The sequence below is a fragment of the Pimephales promelas genome, chromosome 19 (assembly GCF_988280905.1).
Source record: "Pimephales promelas chromosome 19, fPimPro1.hap1.1, whole genome shotgun sequence".
NCBI classification, from domain to species: domain Eukaryota; kingdom Metazoa; phylum Chordata; class Actinopteri; order Cypriniformes; family Leuciscidae; genus Pimephales; species Pimephales promelas.
This window is the reverse complement of record NC_142787.1, coordinates 28,225,296-28,244,697: the sequence shown is the minus strand read 5'-3', so window position 1 is coordinate 28,244,697 and position 19,402 is coordinate 28,225,296. Positions and strand designations below refer to the sequence as shown.

Sequence of the window (19,402 nt, the reverse complement as noted above, 5' to 3'; positions counted from 1 at the left end):
CTGAAGTGAGTGTTGGCAGTCAGGTGCTGGAGGAGTGGAGGAACGGATGTGAAGAGGACACAATCAGCGCCAACACGCACTCATCCACATAAACACTGCTGGGCTTATTACACACAGCACTGATCTGGCACTGCCCTACTGTGTACTTGACCAGACAGCAGGTGCACACGCACAAACACACACACACACACACACACAAAAATCAAGTTTCTCCAATCTTCTCAAAACTCTGGATTATGATAGTGGGCCGCGAGACTTTGGCCTGAGCGCAAAAATGGAGGCTCTAGACCCTTCCAGAGCTGAGATATCGAAACTCAAAATTTCGACCCGAAAAAAAAAACGACAGTGTTACCCCTTACGTTTTTTTGCGTTTTCGGGCGAAAAATCAAGTTTCTCCAATCTTCTCAAAACTCTGGATTATGATAGAGGGCCGCGAGACTTTGGCCTGAGCGCAAAAATGGAGGCTCTAGACCCTTCCAGAGCTGAGATATCGAAACTCAAAATTTCGACCCGAAAAAAAAACAACAGTGTTACCCCTTACGTTTTTTTGCGTTTTCGGGCGAAAAATCAAGTTTCTCCAATCTTCTCAAAACTCTGGATTATGATAGAGGGCCGCGAGACTTTGGCCTGAGCGCAAAAATGGAGGCTCTAGACCCTTCCAGAGCTGAGATATCGAAACTCAAAATTTCGACCCGAAAAAAAAAAAACGACAGTGTTACCCCTTACGTTTTTTTTCGTTTTCGGGCAAAAATCAAGTTTCTCCAATCTTCTCAAAACTCTGGTTTCTGATAGAGGGGCATGAGACTTTGACCTGAGTGCAAAAATGGAGGCTCTAGACCCTTCCAGTGCTGAGATATGTTAAAGGATGTATAGGCCAAACCAGGTGTTATCAGAATCCCGATATTCACACGGCTCCATCACAACATGTCTTCATATTAGGGACTGAAGTGAGTGTTGGCAGTCAGGTGCTGGAGGAGTGGAGGAACGGATGTGAAGAGGACACAATCAGCGCCAACACGCACTCATCCACATAAACACTGCTGGGCTTATTACACACAGCACTGATCTGGCACTGCCCTACTGTGTACTTGACCAGACAGCAGGTGCACACGCACAAACACACACACACGCACACCACAGACAGTGTGTGAATCTCAACAAAACAAGATCCTGGTCACACTTCACCCTAAAATATAAATCTGTAAATATAAAGACTTGAAAATGGAGGCTCTAGACCCTTCCAGAGCTGAGATATTGAGATATTTATAATGGCATAAACGCTACGTGGGATCTCAATATCTCGGCTCTGGAAGGGTCTAGAGCCTCCATTTTTGCACTCAAGTCTAAGTCTCATGGCCCTCTATCAGAATCCAAAGTTTTGAGAAGTTTGGAGTGCGGAAGTTGTGCAACTCTTTTATACTCGTGGACAATCTGAGAGAGAGAGAGAGAGAGAGAGAGAGAGAGAGAGAGAGAGAGAGAGAGAGAGAGAGAGAGAGAGAGAGAGAGAGAGAGAGAGCATCACTTTTCTGCTTCATTTCAGAAATATTTTGGGTACTTTTATGTTAAAGGGGTCATCAGATGCAAAACTCACTTTTATAGGTGTGTGCATATAGATGTGTGTGTGCAGTGTGTGAACACAACCACCAGACAAGGAAGAAAAACTCATTCACTCCTTTTTTTAATCCTCAAAAAGTCTAAACACTCTCAGTAATCAAGCGTTTGGTCATTGGATGGTAATTTGATCTCTCTGTAGCCCCATGGGGGAGCAGTGGCTTGTTCTCATTTAAAGAGACGCACCGGAACGGGTCGCTGTGAGCAGAGCTGTGTGTGAGGAGGTAAAGAGTGTTGTTTTACACAAACATTGAGGAATCTGAACTAAAGTATGTTACAAACTTTACATGAAGACCCTAAAGAATCACACAACTTGGACACTGGGCATTGACGACCCCTTTAACACACACTCCTAGCGTGAATGTGCACGGATCATCAGTTTCTCGGGCGTCACCTGGCGGAGCCATTGATCAGCGCCACGATCTCATGCCGCGTCAGCTGGAAGCCGATCAACGGACTGTTCTCCGGGAGGTCTTTGATCTCCCTCGCAGAGAACAAGATCCTGAGCGCCATCCCCAAACCCTGCGTCTGTGGCAACAGTGTGTGTGCGAGTTAGTCTCGTTTGACATCATCAGGACTCCTCTGTCATCATCAGGACCCCTTTGACATCATCATCAGGACCCCTCTGACATCATCATCAGGACCCATCTGACATCATCAGAACTCCTCTGTCATCATCAGGACCCCTCTGACATCATCAGAACTCTTCTGTCATCATCAGGACCCCTCTGACATCATCAGAACTCCTCTGTCATGATCAGGACCCCTCTAACATCATCATCAGGACCCCTCTGACATCATCACAACTCCTCTGTCATCATCAGGACCCCTCTGACATCATCAGGACCCCTCTGACAGCATCATCAGGACGCCTCTGACATCATCAGAACTCCTCTGTCATCATCAGGACCCCTCTGACATCATCAGAACCCCTCTGACATCATCATCAGGACCCCTCTGACATCAGGACCCCTCCTGCAGAGACATGAGTGACAGCGCTTGTTTACTGAGCAACACCCACACACACAAACACACTGGTGATCTGCCGTGAAACACAACAGTTAGTTTCCGGACATCTAGCGGTGGAACGGATCACCAAACTCACGGTTCGGATCAGCTGCAGATCATTCTTCAGATAAAATAAACTAATATATATATATATATATATATATGTAGAGTTCAGATGCAAAAGCCTCTAAATGCCATTTGAAATTTTTCTTCTTTAATGATGATTTTTATCAAACTTGTATATTTAAGTTCAGTAATTTCACTTAAATAACAATTAATAGGTAATTATCATTGCAATTTAAGTGAAATCACTGAACTTAAATATACAAGCTTGATAAAAATGATCATTCTAGAAGAAAATTTCAAATGGCACTTAGAGGCTTTTGCATCTGAACTCTTCATATATATATATATATGGGGGGGGGGGTTCACTTGAAAAAAAAAAAAAAAACTACAATTATTCAATTTTAGCCATTCAAATATAAATGGTTCAAATTCAGTTTCTGGTGGCACATATATTTCAGCCCATACTTGTATTTAGACGTTTTAGACTATCTTAGTACATGTTTTTTTTTTTAAATAACCCAAAACCCTTTACATAGAGTTTCCGTAGTGTAGTGGTTATCACGTTCGCCTAACACGCGAAAGGTCCCCGGTTCGAAACCGGGCGGAAACAATTTTTTTTTTCTTTCATAAAACCCCTCACATTCAAAAGTACCGTTAAATATACCGGGGGAGGGGGCATGGCTACACGTTAAACATCAGGTTTTGTAATTACCTACCCGTTGTTTTCTTTTTTAAAATCAAAAGAGAAATAAAAACACACGAAAATACATTCATAGTTGGGACTTCTATATACAAACACGGAGAGACTTTTATTCTGAAATCAACACTGTGCCTGCAGAAAAACGACTTGAAATGACATTTTCAGATACATGCTGAAGGCTTCACGCTGACGCTAGCTAATCCAAATATGCCTGGTTTTAACTACGGGGAAGATCAGGTAAATTTTAAGATGCACTTAAATTGCATTTATGTGATTTTAAGTAACTTAGCGTCTTTAGTATTATGCTCTTTAGAGTTTTCAGCTGCATCTCTGTACGGAGCTAATAAAACAGTCATCCTACTCTTTGCTCAAATGTTTAATTAACTGAATTTTATTTTATAGAAATCTACGTTCCAGAGAGGAAACAAAATTTGATCAAATTCAAGTTGTTTGGAAACGCATTAGCGTTGTATCGGTGACTTAGGTCTATTGAGGAAGTCATTCTGCAGTTACTCTATTTTACAATTGTACGCCTTTTTTGTCATTCATATTAAACATTCACTTGTGAATATTCTGATCTATTACATTGATTATAGTCTTAGATACTGGCAGACAAAACAGCTGCATAAAGCCGCATAAAAACCGCGCAGCTATGATGCGCTAGAACACTGCTCTTTGAATGGTTCAAACGACGCTGTTTACACTGCACGAATGGGTTTAGATTCGCTGATCTGTAGAACACAAACACACGTCAGCTTTGCGTGCGTATGTTTTATAGATCATATCGAATGCGGGCCTAATTTGACAGCACGATTCAGCCATTCCATTGGGTTTTAACGATTGAGTGGCGCATTAAAATAGAATCTCTCATTCAGGATATGATAACTGTACACCCACACTGAAATGAGTATCAGAGATAAAGAGCTTAATATACATTTCAAACCCGGACACGTTGAGGTTGTTCAGGTAAGACTGTTAACCTTTTCTAAGAAAGCCTTCATGGTAACGTTATACAAGCCGAAGTAACTTAACGTTATATCAAATGACTGCCTTATAATCCATGAAGATCCGTTCTGTGGTCATTTTAATACTTAAAAATGAAAACAAATCATGTAATTGTTATCGCGTAGTTTAGTTTCAGTTATGACTGAATTGCATATCCATGAATTAATTTGGCAGCTTTAAACTACAAGGCATACGAGTGCCTTCCTAAGAAATTAGACATACGGTGCACATGATGTTTTTCATTTTTCATTAAAACCCTGTGCGACACTTATGTGTTGTCTCTCCATTTAAACCCTCTGTTGGTTAATCCCCTTTAACCAGTTTCCTAAGTGTCTAGATGCAAGTCAGATTTAAAGTTGAACTACGTGATTGAGAGCATATATAAAACAACTGAAAAGCCATTTTATCTGTACAAATTTAACTTAAAGTCTGTAAAATGTAACTTAAAATACATGTCTGACTGGAGTAAAAAAAAAAAAAAGGCAAAACTTTAAATGCATAAATAAAAAATATATTTACCAAAAACGTTAACACAGAAATGGACTGTTTACATGGAATGGAGCGAGATCACTTTCTCCCAAGAATAAATCATCCAGCTGTAGTTACACAATCTCCTGAGGGTGGCGCTAATAGTGACTAATTGACATCTGAGCTCAAAATCATCGTGAACATTACTTTCAGCTTGTGAGGCTGTTTGAAACAAACGTTTACATATCATATAACTTACAAATGCAAAAAAAAAAAAAAAAAAAAAAAAAAAGATGTATCAAAAAAGGTTCTGACTGGGGTTATTATGTGTCGTCACGCACGAGTCTGTAAGCGATGGTAAACGTTATTAGTTTCATCAATAACATCCTCTATTAGCGTTACAACAATCATAGGCTATAATATAAATGAAAGTACCGTTAAACGTCCTCTTAATTGGACTGATAAGAAACGTTACACTAATTAGTCATTAAACAATTAACAACATTTTGTTTTATTAGACACACTTATTTACAACAACAAATTTTTTTTTTTTTTTTTACAAAATCTCTCGTTGGAAGACTCATGTGCATAACATAAACAGTTAAATTGAACAAAATTTAACAATTAACAACATGACATCTTTCAAATATCAAAACTCATAATAAGCAATCGACGTTCACGGACATCATTTGAGGTAAATTGTAATCCTCGTAGCCTACGCCACTTAACTAAGTTAACTTAAGTAACAGTCACTTCATCAACACGACCGGGATGGCTAATTCAGATTAATTTATCAAGAATATTGTTATATCTTACCTTTCTTCGTTTGTTTCGCAGATTTGAGAATGTCGATCGCACGTGAAACACCAATCATCGACACTGGCTTTTCCCATCACGACGAATGGAAATCATCCGCCAATAATATTGCTGGGGCGTGTAGTGTTCAGATTCTGTGATGGGCGGCTCTCATTGGTTTTCAGTTGTGTCAATCAAATCTGATTTCGTTCTACTCAGTATAACTAAAAATATATATATATATTTAATTATTTTTCTAAATTCTAATAGACACAACGATTTAAAAAAAATGTTTCCCTATGTATTGACATTCTTCAAATTATAAATAATAAAGAAAACGTTCACATACGTCGAAAGATCGCTTTATCTGCAAAGCTGTTGTCTACTAAGTCTACAAACATCAGAAAAACATCTTTAAACAAACAGTTATAGCATACATGGCCTAAATTATAAATCTTAAAGAAATTTTTACATCTGACAGGAAACATTTTAAAGGCGTACTGCAGATGAGCAAAAGCTCTGAAAAATACTTGCATCCTCCAGACAAAAACATGCCCATCAACCAGACACCTCTGCTATGCGTGTGTAGGCTAATTAAACTGTTCTATCATTTAGGATGATGTTTACACACCATACCGGCGTGTGCTTGTGACTGGTGCAACAGGGCTACTGGGCCGTGCTGTTTATAAAGAGTTCAAGAACAATGACTGGGATACTTTGGGATGTGGCTTCAACCGTGCCCGGCCTTGTTTTCTGAAGTGTAATCTCTTAGATGAAGATGCCGTGCGAGGGGTCATTCAGAGCTTTCAGGTAACTTGCACTCTATCACATTATTGCCCTAACCCTAATAAGATCACCCATTGTTACTCTCTTACCACCACCACCAACACATTTTTTAATACATTACATGCTTGATGTGTCAAAATTGTTTTTCTTCATTTTGTGAATGTCAGCCTCATGTCATTGTGCACTGTGCTGCTGAAAGGAGGCCAGACGTGGTGGAGCATCATACTGAAGCAGCCATGAACCTGAATGTGCATGCATGCACTACTCTGGCCAAAGAAGCAGGTCAGTAAAGTGACACACGTCGAGCGAAGCGGGCCATGTTAGTCAAGCTCGCATCAGCTGACTCTCAGGAGATTCTGTATGCTAATTGTTAATTGTATTTGACGATAGTGGTCCTGACAGAACTGTTAGATATGGTTATAATAAATGCAAAATTTCTTGTTAAAGTTCTCCATACTCCCTTTCCAAAGGTAGCATCTTCCTCATATACATCAGCACAGATTACGTTTTTGATGGACGTAATCCTCCTTATGGGGAAAACGATGCCCCCAATCCTTTGAATTTGTATGGGAAGTCCAAGCTAGAGGGTGAGAGGGAGATTCTCAGACACTGCCCAGGTATGTTCTGTTTTTTTTATCTTCATTACAAAATAAAAATAGATTTAAGCTAGACTGAGGTGTGAGAGCCACAATGATATTAAGAGAATATAACATGTATGTTCTCTTTAAAAACAATTCTGTCTGTCTTTGCTGTGAGCAGGGGCAGCTATACTGCGAGTGCCCATTCTCTATGGAGAGGTGGAGAAGGTTGAAGAGAGCGCAGTGACCGTTTTGTGGGACCGAGTTCAGGAGGGAGCCGAGAGTTGCGCCATAGAACATTGTCAGCAACGCTTCCCCACCTTCACTAAAGATGTGGCACGTGTCTGTCGGAACATGGCTGAGCGAGCCCTTCAGGTGAGCCCCGTGGGGGGGGGTCTAGGGCTGGATTAAACTAAGTCACTTCGTTGTCCCCAGGTAGAGAATGCTTGCACAATGCACGTTCCAGTCCAGAATCATCTTAACCTTTGATTTCTGCACAACATATTCGTTTCCCTCAGGATCCATCATTGCGTGGAATCTTTCATTACTCTGCCAAAGAGCAGATGACCAAATATGAGATTGCCTGTGCAATAGCAGACGCTTTCAACTTGCCTAGCAGTCATCTAATACCAGTGAGTACAAAAATTAAATCAATTAAAATTGTGTGCTGAAAAGATCACCATCACGTATTTTGTCCTTCCTACAGTGAGTACAGTCCAGGGTCGGAAATGAACAGAGGCTTAGGGCAACAATTCCAGCCAAATGAACTGTAGTACCTCATTGCAGTACACGAGATCCAGGGGGAGGAGTTGGATCCAGATCTAAGGGGTGGAGATGGGTAGATTTTAGGTGGGAGGAGTTGGATTTGGATCCAACTCCTCCCCCTGGATTTCATGTTCTGCAGTGAGAACCATCTCAAAATGAACAAAATGCCCCCCCAAATTCACGATAAAGCGGCCCAAAATACCCCTATATATATATATATATATATATATATAACATTTATCAACTGTCGCTATTAAAGATGTACAAAGATGTCAGTGATGTACATAATTTAATCCCACTATGAATAACCGTTTTGTTTTTCATGCTATTATAACCCATGTGAAGTTTTAATTTGATCTAATTTGATCATGTAAAGATGACTTTTGTTGATGTAATTTTATTCCTAAAGTTAGGAGGCAAATATTTCCCCTTAATAGAAAAGTTAGTTTCTGACCCTGGGACAGTCTGTATACACTCTTGTCTTGCATGTAACATGCATATTATAGCTACTGTATATGTGGAACATTTGTGTAAATATAGTGATAAAATATGATTTTGTTCAGTTTGATCAGTTTAGTTGTTTAATGTGATAATCTTGTGTGTGTAGATGACAGAGCAGCCTGCTGGAGCAGGGGCTCAGAGGCCACACAATGCCCAGTTAGACTGCTCACGTCTGGAGCTCCTCGGCCTGAGTGTGGAGCCTGTCCCTTTCAAGACTGGCATAAGGGACAGCCTATGGCCCTTCCAGCATGACAAACGATGGAGGCAGACCGTCTTTCATTAAAGCAACGACTATATTCCAAACTCCAGAAGGAAATTGGTCCACACATTTAAACATTTAGCATTTAATTATTTCACAGCAACAATAATTCTGATAAAAATGATCCTCGCTTTGCACAAGTCCAGCTGCTTTGTTTAATGTCGAAGTATACATTTGTTATAGCCAATAGGTATTTCACCTTTGTGTTTTTGTGTTAATTGCACTATATATTAATATATAATATATAGTCCTCAACTGGGCTTTGTGTTTCTTTCCTGTATTAATTCATCTAAATGACAAGTTGAAGACAGGAATGTTTGATAAAGGAACAGATGATATGCTCAATTTCTGTTGTTCCCTCTCTCTTTTTTTTTAAATAAATAAAAATAACAATAAACACCAGACATTTATTCAAGGAAATGAGAATGAATAAAGTATCAGGAAGCTAACATTTAGCCTTTCTTTCTTGACGATTAAACGTTTCCCCCCATATACTTTACATAACGGGAATGTTATTTAGATAAGGCTACAAATACTTGGATAATCACAGAAGTTACCTAGTTTGTTCCAGAAGCACATCATCAATATATTGTGACTTTAAAAGTAGACTAAAAACCCTGACTCATTATTATTGTATTTACATCTACATACTGGAAATCTTAGCAGTTTCAAGTAAACTCAAGTGAAACATAAATGACTTTTTTCCACAATTTCACAATCCAATTGTTAGTCTTTTGCAAGATCCCTTTAACCAACAAAAGCCAGTTCCTTAATTATGTGGAGAAGTGACATTACTAATTCATTTGATACATTTGTTAAGGTTTTGTTTTATTGGTTAGTTTTTACAGTAACAGAATTTTAAAAGATGTTTCAAAAACATGAGCTCCCTCTCAACCCTTCAGTGGGCAGTGAATCATATCTTATTGATATCTTGTTAGGCATCCAGTTCGTTTCTGTATTTTCTTCATGTTATTGTCTTGGCATCATGTAATCAAGGTGAGATTGAGATTGACCAAAGCATATTTCTGAAAACATGATATGCTAAAACAAGCATACTTAAAAAACAACAAAAAAAAAAACAAAAAAACAAACAAATCTGTTATAACCATAGACAGTAAAGGTTATAACAGACCCGGCTAACGGGTCTATCTTAAATTGCCATTATAATAATAATAATATTAGCGGCTTAGCCTACTATAAAACGTAAGTGATGAAGTGTTGTTTTTATCAAACCTCCGCATACTAGTACTCGCACTAAGTTTACCATATCTTACGGTAGAAATAGTAACTATGCTAGTGTGAGAAGTTATTTCTTGTGTCTTGGTGACGTTTTCTCAAACGAGCGGGTGGGCGGGGTTATTGGGTTGTGCTGTATAGCGGTCAGCTGATATTACCACGAGTTTCTAATGGCAGTCAGCGCACCGCTGTCTACGTGACATCACCGTTGTGACCAAATCGAGAAGCGTTATTTGATTCTTCATTGCAGCTTCATCGGTTTACGAATGACTTCAGCGGAGGAATAATAACAAAACCAAATTCTGAAAGACAACAAAGGAAGTACTAGCGCAATTTGCTGAACAGAAACAGGTTTTTCCTCAAAAGGTAAAAAAAACTTAACGTTATTTGCCTTTTCAATACAATACACGCTAACCAAATGAAATGTATTTCGTCTTAGAAATGATTTAGTCTAATTTCCTAGTGAATATGGTTGTTGTTTTGGTTCTGTCAAACATTGACCACTGAATGGTTGGTAACGTTAAATTAGTCCGCAGGGTCTTACCGCCCCTCCATTTTCCTCCACTCATACTATGGCGCACACGAAATATCGCTTGCCCATGAGAAGATAATTATTTAAAGCTATTCTAATATTAGCTAGTGTGAGACATGAAGATATAACGTATAAGTCAAGTTGTTTTGTTTGTACTGTAAACTACTGTTTTCATAATGTGTGTCGCACATTTATTCGCGTGGGTAAATAAGATCCTGACCTTTGTTTGGCAGCAGGTGAACAATCATCTTGTTGTAAAATAAGTAGATCGCCTGATTCTGATTATTACTGCAGTGTGTGTGTAACACTACTGCATTCATCGTCATAGAGAGTGGGGCGTGTTAATGTGTAGGCCAAAAAACAATATACGTGCTTGACACTTTTTATTATCATTAGTTCATAGTCACACTTCGCTCATTTCAGATGGGGTGTCTAACTTTGGTTTAGCTAAGTATCAGCATGTAGTTTGATCCTTCTATTATCAGAGCAAGTTTGTGAAATGTATCCGATAACTTTGAGTGCATAACATGTGTGGATAATAAATTGAAAGATTGAGGTATAAATTAAATGATCAGATTTAATTAATTAAATAAAAGCATCAATATGCTACAATCGGTCCCATGGTCTACTCTAGCCCAGGCCCCTGGTAAAACACACTGTAATACATGTACACATAAGTGGATATGCCTGTTAAATTATACATTTAAGGCTATGTAAAGCAAAGATTAAAACTAAAGTTTGGAATTCGTATTATGTGGCAATATTGTCCTGATCCCCAACAATAGTTTTTTCTTTTGCTCCATGTTTATCAGTCATTTCATTCAACATTGTTTCTGTGGTTTGTGTAATGCATTGCCTGCTTGTTCCATTAAGAGCCATTGAGTTAATAATTTACCATCACTGAGTCAAGAGAGCACTGTTTGACTTCATCCACATAGATCAAATACTCACATCGCCATTGTAAATGTATTAGTCAATGCTGATACCATTTCTGTGGGCAGAATACTCACTCTTAATGAGGCTTGATATTCACTGATCATATAAAGAAAGAGGTGTTTTTGTTGGCACATGTACTGGGTGATGTTTAGAAATATGACTCATTATTCCATGCATCCAATGATTCAGATAAAAAAAAAAATCCAAACCAATCATTTTAAATATACAATAGACTGTTGTCAAAGTAGACAGCTAAATGTCATAATATGATGTGATTGAAAGATATATATGTCTGTCCCTTGTAGCTTCATTAAATATAGATCCTCAAGAAGGTTTATTTGTTAATCTAATTTAGATCTTTAAATCTTTTTTTTTTTTTAAGAAATTTACACAATACAGCAACCATATCAGTGTACGGGCCCCATTTACTTCCATAGTAGGAAAAAAAATACTATGGAAGTCAATGGCTACAGTCAACTGTCTGGTTACCGACATTCTTTAATATATCTTCTTTTGTGTTTAGCAGAAGAACGAAACGCATACAGGTTTGGAACAACTTGAGGGTGAGTAAATAAGGACAAAATGAGGACATTTTGGGGAGAATAGAAGAGTAGTATAGTTTTACACCAAGATACTGTACATGCCTAGCCTGTTAATAACAATTAAAGGAAAAAAAAAAGGAAAAGTGCAATTTAACTTCATAATTGCAAAATAAATACTAAAATAATAATTGCAATAACTCCTAACTGCTGCCTGAGTAATATTTCCATTGTTTTCTCCCAGCTAGCTAGCTCAGTTCCAGCGTGTAGATGAATTACGAGCAGCCTCCCCCCTACACAGGGCCTGGTCCCACCGCTCCGGGATACCCCGCTGCCAACGCTCCCGGATACCCTCCTCAGGGATACCCTCCTCAGGGATTCCCTGCACAGCCGTACCAAGGATATCCAGTCAACACCGACCAGCCCAACCCTGGTTACCCAAACTACCCTCCTGGACCCCCTGGGTCATACCCAGTCCAGCCAGGATACCAGGGGTACCCACAACCACAGTATGGAGGCCCAATGTATGGGGAACCTCCTAAAAACACTGGTGAGATTCTTGATTTCCTTTCCTGTCATGTCGAACATTCTCATTTACACAGTCATTGGGTTAGAGTCACTCTAAAACATCCACATTTAACAGTGGAATCAACAGATTTACACAAAAACACAACTAGAACAGTTAGTGGAAATGTTAGTTCCTCATAGTTTGACTAACAGTATGTAATCATTAATAGCTGTATTATTTTCCTGGTGTTCTTTTTTTTAAATAGCAAGTTAACACAGGTCAGAGGATTGCAGGATGTATAATAGCTGTTATGTACATGTTTTAATTAACACATACAGTGGGGACCCTTTGAGAACACTTTAAAAATACGGAAAATCCATACTAATTACTAAGAGATTCTGACATTATCCAATGTTGTTTTGAAGTCTCCAACAACAGGTTTATATGCATCAAAGGTCAAAAAACTATTTCATTTGATCATAATATACATTTACACAATGATTCTCAAATGAATGAATCATTTCTAAATACCTTCTTTCCAGGAGGCACTCTGCTCTGAATGGCCAGACAGCTCAGTCTTTTGTGATTGGTTTACCGCATACAGTGCTCGTGTCGAAAAACAAAAACGCCCATTTCCATAAATGCAAATGACTAGGTGATTCTACACTGTAAACCAGGGTTTCTCAAACTCTGTCCTGCAAAGTTTAGCTCCAGCCTTGATCAAACACACTTAACTGTGAGTTTCTAGTGATCCTGAAGACCTTGATTAGCTTGCTCAGGTGTGTTTGATCAGGGTTGGAGCTAAACTCTGCAGGACGTTGATTTTACCATATCAATCTGAGCGCGAGTGCGACAATGAAACACTGGAAGAACTAGTTATTTAACCCCAACCCTTGACTCGAGCAGGACGCTACTCAGTTATACGCTACTCATTTTGAGGTACATTATGAGATGTTGCAACTGCTCACCATCAGCATTAACAAGTGTATGTCCATCAACAACCCGATTATTATATTTATTTATTTACTGATTTACTGTGTTTTTCTAACGTATTGTGGTGAAAATATGGGAACTGTATCAATATACCATTTCACAAGATGTAAACAACACTGGTCCAGAAGCACTTCCTGTTTCAGTTTGTAACTGTTTTCTTTATTTCACATGTAAATAAAACATCTTAAAGATGTTTGTTGAACTTTTTGATTCAGTTTTAAATGTTCTGTTGGTTGTATTTTATCCCAGCTTTTATGTAGTGTTAAAAAACTGAAACAGGAAGTGCTTCTGGACCAGTGTTGTTTACATCTTGTGAAATGATCTATAACAGTACATTAGCCAGGCTCTAGCGTCAATGACTGATGCAACATACACGTTGGTAAAACAAATCTTGCTCCATCCTTTACTCAAAGTAGTGAGAACGACTGACATTCTGCATAACTAGACACAGTTTTAGGGAATATTGGTACACAGCTGATTAGCAGATATTAATAACGTGAGTTAGCCGGAGACCTAGACAATATCAAACTCAAAACTAAGTATTTTGAACACCGGTAGAAAATATATACATTAATAATTAGAGTTAGGTTGTGATTCTGAGGAGCAAGTTAGTCCAATATTTGGATATTATCCAATATTATTACATTATACATTTATATTATTACTATACACAACCTAACTCTTTATTAGTCTATTTGATGTGTGTGTTTACATTTGTCAGATGTGAAATAGACGTTTAGAAGATGTCTTTAAGATGTAATGATTTAGAATGCATAAACGTCTGTTTGACATCTGACAGCAAACACTCTTAAAAATATGTCTTCCAGATGTAAATATCACATCAAATAGACTTGTGCAATCTGGGACTGAGTACTGACTATATATGGTGCTAAACTTTGCAGGATGATTTCATTAACTTACACACTACATGAAAGCCTGAGCTGTATGTCTGTGTTTTTCCTCCAGTGTATGTTGTGGAGCAGGGCAGACGGGAAGATTCTGGGGACCAGGCCTGTTTAACCGCATGTTGGACGGCTCTGTGTTGCTGCTGTCTCTGGGACATGTTGACTTAGAATATTAAGGAAAACCGCTGTGACCTCCTAAGCTTTCACTCCATGTTTCAATCCTCGTTTAATCTATGACTACTGAAAAATAACTGAGAAACAAATAGAGCAATGTTTTTGTTGTAGCCTCCATTTCCAGCAGTCCAGCTTGAAGCACCTCTTTTTACTCCTTCAATGATGCACGATACGCACTGGGAGACTGATTACACTCATTGATCTTATTATTCGTAGAGGCAAATTAAATAGAATGTTTTTATTATTTGTCTAATACAAATGTCATTTTTCTTTAACGAATGCAAAAAATGTCAAATTGCTTGTATATAAGACCAGATTTGATAATCAAATATGGCCTTGCACAGTCTGTGAATGTTTGATCTGTCTTAATGAGTCAATCAAAGACGAAAAAAGTTTGTTTCTATTAATAAAAATGATGGAAATAAGCCATGTCATCGCTTTTGTTTACTCAAAATGTGTTTTTTCTGCTCTACTAGCATAATCAAATTGGGACTGCCAAAACAATGACTTTTCAAACAAATTTTCCAGACACTCCTCCAGTGTTGTGTTGCTGTGCTGGCAAGGTCTTGGTGCTCAAACAAGCAGTGCAATGTAGTGTTTACATATATTCTGAGAAAACCAACTTGCAGTTTCAGCATATTGAACTGGCATCTGGTAAAAATACACTCTGAGCATTTAATTGCAAATTTTGTGAACATTTTAAACACAATACAAGGCAACAGACCTGAACCTTTGCCACAAAGTATAATACATATTCAACTGATTATTGGCTAATTAATTATCAGCATTTTTGTCTGTGTTTTCAGCTGTAAATGTATTGCAGAACTCTAGCTAAACTAGAATAGTATTGACTGGGAATCCTGTTAGGAATTGTTTGCTGAGCTGCAAATGCATTTTTAATGAGGAATTTTTTTTTTATTAGTCCTCACACCTCGCTGGCTTTTCGTAGTGTTGTGTTGAAAAGCTCCAGCTGTCAGGTACTGTACTAGACTACATGCCTTTCCCTACTCTTAAAATTAATCTCTGACAGGAAATGCAGGTTCTTAAAAGATAGATGTAAAGATGCTAATTTGGGGCATTAGATACGCTGAGCATATGGCTATGCCAGAGACTAATGTTAATGGTTTATGAATGTAGGTGTGTGTTAGGTAAGCAGCATTTATGAATGTGACATTACATAACGTGTTTGTTTTGAGTGTTTTCAACATGTACTTACCAGATTCTCTAGAGCAGAGCAACACTCTTGAGTGATTCCTTCCCCCAGCACCAGTGTGCATCAGTTAACTAGAAGAGGTTACCATGGGTGTAAACTTAAAGGGATAGTTCACTTTGAAATTATTTTTTGATATGTTTTAGCTTACCTTAAGGGCATCCAAGATGTAGGTGTCTTTGTTTCCACAGTATTTTCACTTTTGACATTTTTCAGTCAAACCGTTGTTGTCTGCCAGTCATATAATGCAAAGAGCATGCACAGAGAAGTCCAACATGATTTAATGACTCGTAAATACACATTGATGGCCTCTTGTCCACACTAATACGTTTTCGTTTGAAAACGTATATTTTTCTCTCTGTTTTGGCCTTTCGCGGCGTTTTAAGTCAACAAAAACGTATCGTTTGGAAAACTCTCTCCAAAGTGGATAAATTTGAAAACGCCGTTTTCGCGTTGTAGTGTGGACAGTGAAACCGGAGGTATTTCAAAACGATGACGTAAGTTTAGTCATGTGATCCATGTAGTACCAATACACGGAGATTTCGGAAGTTTTACCTTTAACTAAACATATTTAGATATACAGGAAATCGCAATGGAAGACGATTTCGGTATATCTAAATATGTTTAGTGAAAGGTAAAACTTCCGAAACAAAGAGTGACGTAGGCGCGCAAGCGATCAGATCGAAGCGCTCGTGCTGTCAGATCATTTTGACATTTTGATTACACGAGGTAAAATGGTATTATTGTTATTTACAAACTTTATTATGAATCTCCACAGCCGTTTATGTTTGTCAGTCCACGGGAATCTTCACAAAACTCTAATGTTCTCAGCTGACTGTCATTCCACCTCACTGGCCCAAGACAATCACTGTTTGACTTGTAGTTCTCTGGCATTTTAACTTCAATTCTGGATAAGGGAATAACAGGACAAGTCATTGTTTTCTGTGCGCTCACAATGTAACAGTGTTATGGAACTGCTGAGTCAGTAATCACAATATAGGCTCAACTGCAGAGATGTGCTAGGTCGACAATAATCTACTAGACAGAATATAATGCAATTTTGACTAAACTTTGGGAATTTAGAATTGTTGAGTTGACTGATCGTTAAGTGATGATTATGAACGAAAACAAACAAAATCCTTCAAAAAATCAAGTTACATTTTGGGGGAATAAAAAATTACACAATGAAAAAAAAAAGAACCATGTAGACCTAAAAAAACAAAAACCCTTTGGTAACACTTTACTTCAAGGGGTGTGCATAAGACTTACATGACACCTTCATAACCATAACATGACATGTCTTGAATATGAAGTAAGGTTTAAGCATGTTTGTGACAACTGTCATTAAGTGTCTTTTGCTCAATAATGTCATTTTGAATGCAAATATGACATTGTTTAAGATGTCTTTATGATCTTGACATAAACCATAACATCATAACCTGTCAGTGTCTTTGTTATGACATCTTGACATCAAATTAACTTAAACTGTCATGTGGTCAGCATGGAGGTTGGTTCACTGATAAATGAGTCGTTGCTTTTTTTGTATTAAATAAACAGACAATCACCTCATTTTCATTACGTTAACTCACTTATGGCATTGATGGAACACAAGTGTTCTGCTCAGCTGTAAAGGAAAGAATTCAAAGTACAAATGAAAATGTTTTATTTTCATAGAATTTCCAAAGAACGTCCTTCCACCGGCGTCTGAGTGTAACTTTTCTAGAAGAAGCTGAAGAGATATCCACACTGACTTCACATCGATAAAGAAAAAAGGCCAATGTCTGCTTTAGCTTTCATAATATTTAAAGAAAACAACCTCTGCAATGAGTCTTGCAATGGATTTTCACGTTACGTAATGATGAAGCCACTTCCTCGAAATGTTCTTGATTTAACACACCCGAACAGTCGATGAGAATATTTTACATGTGTAGTATGTTTCACAGTTTTAAAAGACTTAAAAAACAATATATATTACGCTTTCATCTGATATCACTTGTCAAGTTGAATTTAAATTAATAAAATGATAATAAAAAACCCAGACAATCAATAATCTCTCTTACATATTATACAAAACAGTAGTCTGATGTACAGTCCATTGATCAATGCATCAGCCCCTGTTGTGATTGTCATATATTACGAACAGAAGAGGACAGATGGTGTGAGCTGAAGATCAACACATCTAACGAAGGCCAATCCGAAAGCTCAGCCTCGGTTGAAATCTTCATACAGAACACTGCAGTGACGTCTACCAGGAAAGGAAATGTCGAGATGCCGCAGTTCCTTTTGAACGTGTTCCAGTGTAGTTTCACAAATATGTATGCGAGCATGTGACTGTTGTATTGGGTAATGCGGCCCGAGTGTGATTGAGTGTGATTTTCTGTAATGGTTTGATATGCAGTCATGAAAAACCAAAGCAGTGAGCCATCGTACTATCATCACACGAACGTCCCCCACTCACAGCCAGTCTGAAATGACTCAAAAATATTTACCACTTCCTATAAAGTCAAAATGTCACTACAAAATCATTGTTCACAAGTGCTTTTTTTCAATATTGGGTCAGAGTGTTCTCGCTGCCGGCTGTCGGTTCTCCATATTTGGGAAACGGCTCTGCAGCACGCTGTTGTTTCTCTCCGTAGGAGATGGTGTGGCATCAGCGACAGCTGAACTCTGTTACCTCCTGCCCATCTCGTTCTGTTTGAGGAACTGGATGTTAGCGCTGCTGTCTGCCAGTTCAGGGTACTGCTCCACCGGGAGCACGTAGTAGCCCTCGTATCCCACGACCTTCCCCATTGCTAACAGTTGTTGCTTCTCGTTTTCAGCCCACACGCGTCCTCCTTCCCTGCCCTCGCGGGCTTGCTGCTGCTCCCTGGCCCAGGCTCCGGAGAGCGCCCTCTGGTGGGCCTGTTCCAGTACACGGCTCCGCTCCTTTTCCAGAACCTCTGCTGACAGCCCGTAGCGCACGCTGTATGTGAGCTTGGAGGAGTGGATTTCTAGAGTGACGCCGCGGCGTGAGCGTCCGCTGATCGTTATGTTTATCCCGCTCTCCAGTGATTTGTGGCCACTGCTGAGACCCAGCGCCAGCAAGTCGCTGTCAGCAAGTCCAAGCTTCACAAAGAAGTGGCAATCCCGGCCATCGATGGTGTAATGAGTGCCGTCCAGGTAGATCGCGTTGCTGAGGACCTGTGATATTTTGCGACTGTCTTCGCTAGCTGAGCTGGACAGGTCTGTTAATACGTGGCCATCCCTGATAGCGAGCATCATGCCTTTGCCCACGATGGGGGTGCTGGTGCCAAACCAGTAACCGGGCTTGTCACGCTTGGCGCACCGCAGTTTATTGAGCCGCCTCCCCTCAAGAACCATGAAGGCCTGGTTGTGTCTGTCTACTGAATGCTGAACTCCAGTGAAGAGCTGTAATGGAATGAATAGTTAGTGACACCTGATAAAAGTGGTTATGTAACTGTTTGTTTATTAACAGAGGTCTCAAACTCGCGGCCCCTACTTGATATTAAAGTTTAATGTTAGTGCGGCCCGTCGTTGTGTTTGCCGCGTTTTTTTATTGTTATTATTTTTATCCCTTATGGGCTACCATATAGTCTCGTGACAGCTTACGGTGGGTTTGTTGTCAATAGTTGGGCGCTTGATGGGCACCTACATTTGAAACGTACTTGAGCGAGCGACGTGTTGGATACCCCTGCTCTAAAACAATGTGAGAATAATCATTTTGAGCGTGTAACATGTGTTGTGTCTGAACGCGTTCAATGAACGATAGTTCATGAACTCGTTCATATTTTGGGCGAACGTGAACTGAACGTAGCCTACTGTATTAC

The 19,402-nt window shown here is 39.0% G+C and overlaps 3 protein-coding genes and 1 non-coding gene across 13 annotated transcripts in view; 3 read left to right on the top strand and 1 right to left on the bottom strand.

Moving 5' to 3' along the window:
* Positions 1-3,222: 3,222 nt before the first annotated feature.
* trnav-aac (transfer RNA valine (anticodon AAC)) lies at positions 3,223-3,295 on the top strand. Its single transcript has one exon. It is a non-coding gene; the product is annotated as a tRNA-Val (tRNA).
* Positions 3,296-3,381: 86 nt separating this feature from the next.
* mat2b (methionine adenosyltransferase 2 non-catalytic beta subunit methionine) lies at positions 3,382-8,991 on the top strand. 2 transcript variants are annotated; one of them, XM_039693826.2, is made up of 7 exons: positions 3,382-3,622; positions 6,269-6,463; positions 6,607-6,721; positions 6,910-7,056; positions 7,199-7,392; positions 7,536-7,649; positions 8,390-8,991. In XM_039693826.2, the coding sequence occupies exons 1-7, from the start codon at positions 3,593-3,595 to the stop codon at positions 8,564-8,566; spliced, it is 972 nt and encodes a 323-aa protein (XP_039549760.2). In that variant the 5' UTR covers positions 3,382-3,592; the 3' UTR covers positions 8,567-8,991. The 2 variants fall into 2 exon arrangements, with proteins under 2 accessions (XP_039549760.2, XP_039549759.2); XM_039693825.2 differs by lacking the exon at positions 3,382-3,622 and adding an exon at positions 4,083-4,351.
* Positions 8,992-9,926: 935 nt separating this feature from the next.
* LOC120494590 (cysteine-rich transmembrane module-containing protein 1) lies at positions 9,927-14,484 on the top strand. 4 transcript variants are annotated; one of them, XM_039693829.2, is made up of 4 exons: positions 9,927-10,144; positions 11,773-11,809; positions 12,030-12,335; positions 14,253-14,484. In XM_039693829.2, exons 3-4 carry the CDS (start codon positions 12,056-12,058, stop codon positions 14,357-14,359), a joined length of 387 nt encoding a protein of 128 aa, XP_039549763.1. In that variant the 5' UTR covers positions 9,927-10,144; positions 11,773-11,809; positions 12,030-12,055; the 3' UTR covers positions 14,360-14,484. The 4 variants fall into 4 exon arrangements, with proteins under 4 accessions (XP_039549763.1, XP_039549761.1, XP_039549764.1 ...); XM_039693827.2 differs by having other exon boundaries at positions 9,958-10,144; positions 11,770-11,809; XM_039693830.2 differs by having other exon boundaries at positions 10,004-10,144; positions 12,034-12,335.
* A 2,737-nt stretch (positions 14,485-17,221) lies between these two features.
* The window catches only part of tenm2b (teneurin transmembrane protein 2b), a 246,882-nt gene continuing 244,701 nt past the window's right edge, over positions 17,222-19,402 (bottom strand). For all 6 annotated transcript variants that reach the window (XM_039693821.2, XM_089123764.1, XM_089123765.1 and 3 more), the window contains one exon: positions 17,222-18,983. In XM_039693821.2, coding sequence (XP_039549755.2) covers positions 18,246-18,983 — 738 coding nt within the window. In that variant the 3' untranslated portion in view covers positions 17,222-18,245. The remainder of the gene's footprint in view (positions 18,984-19,402) is intronic.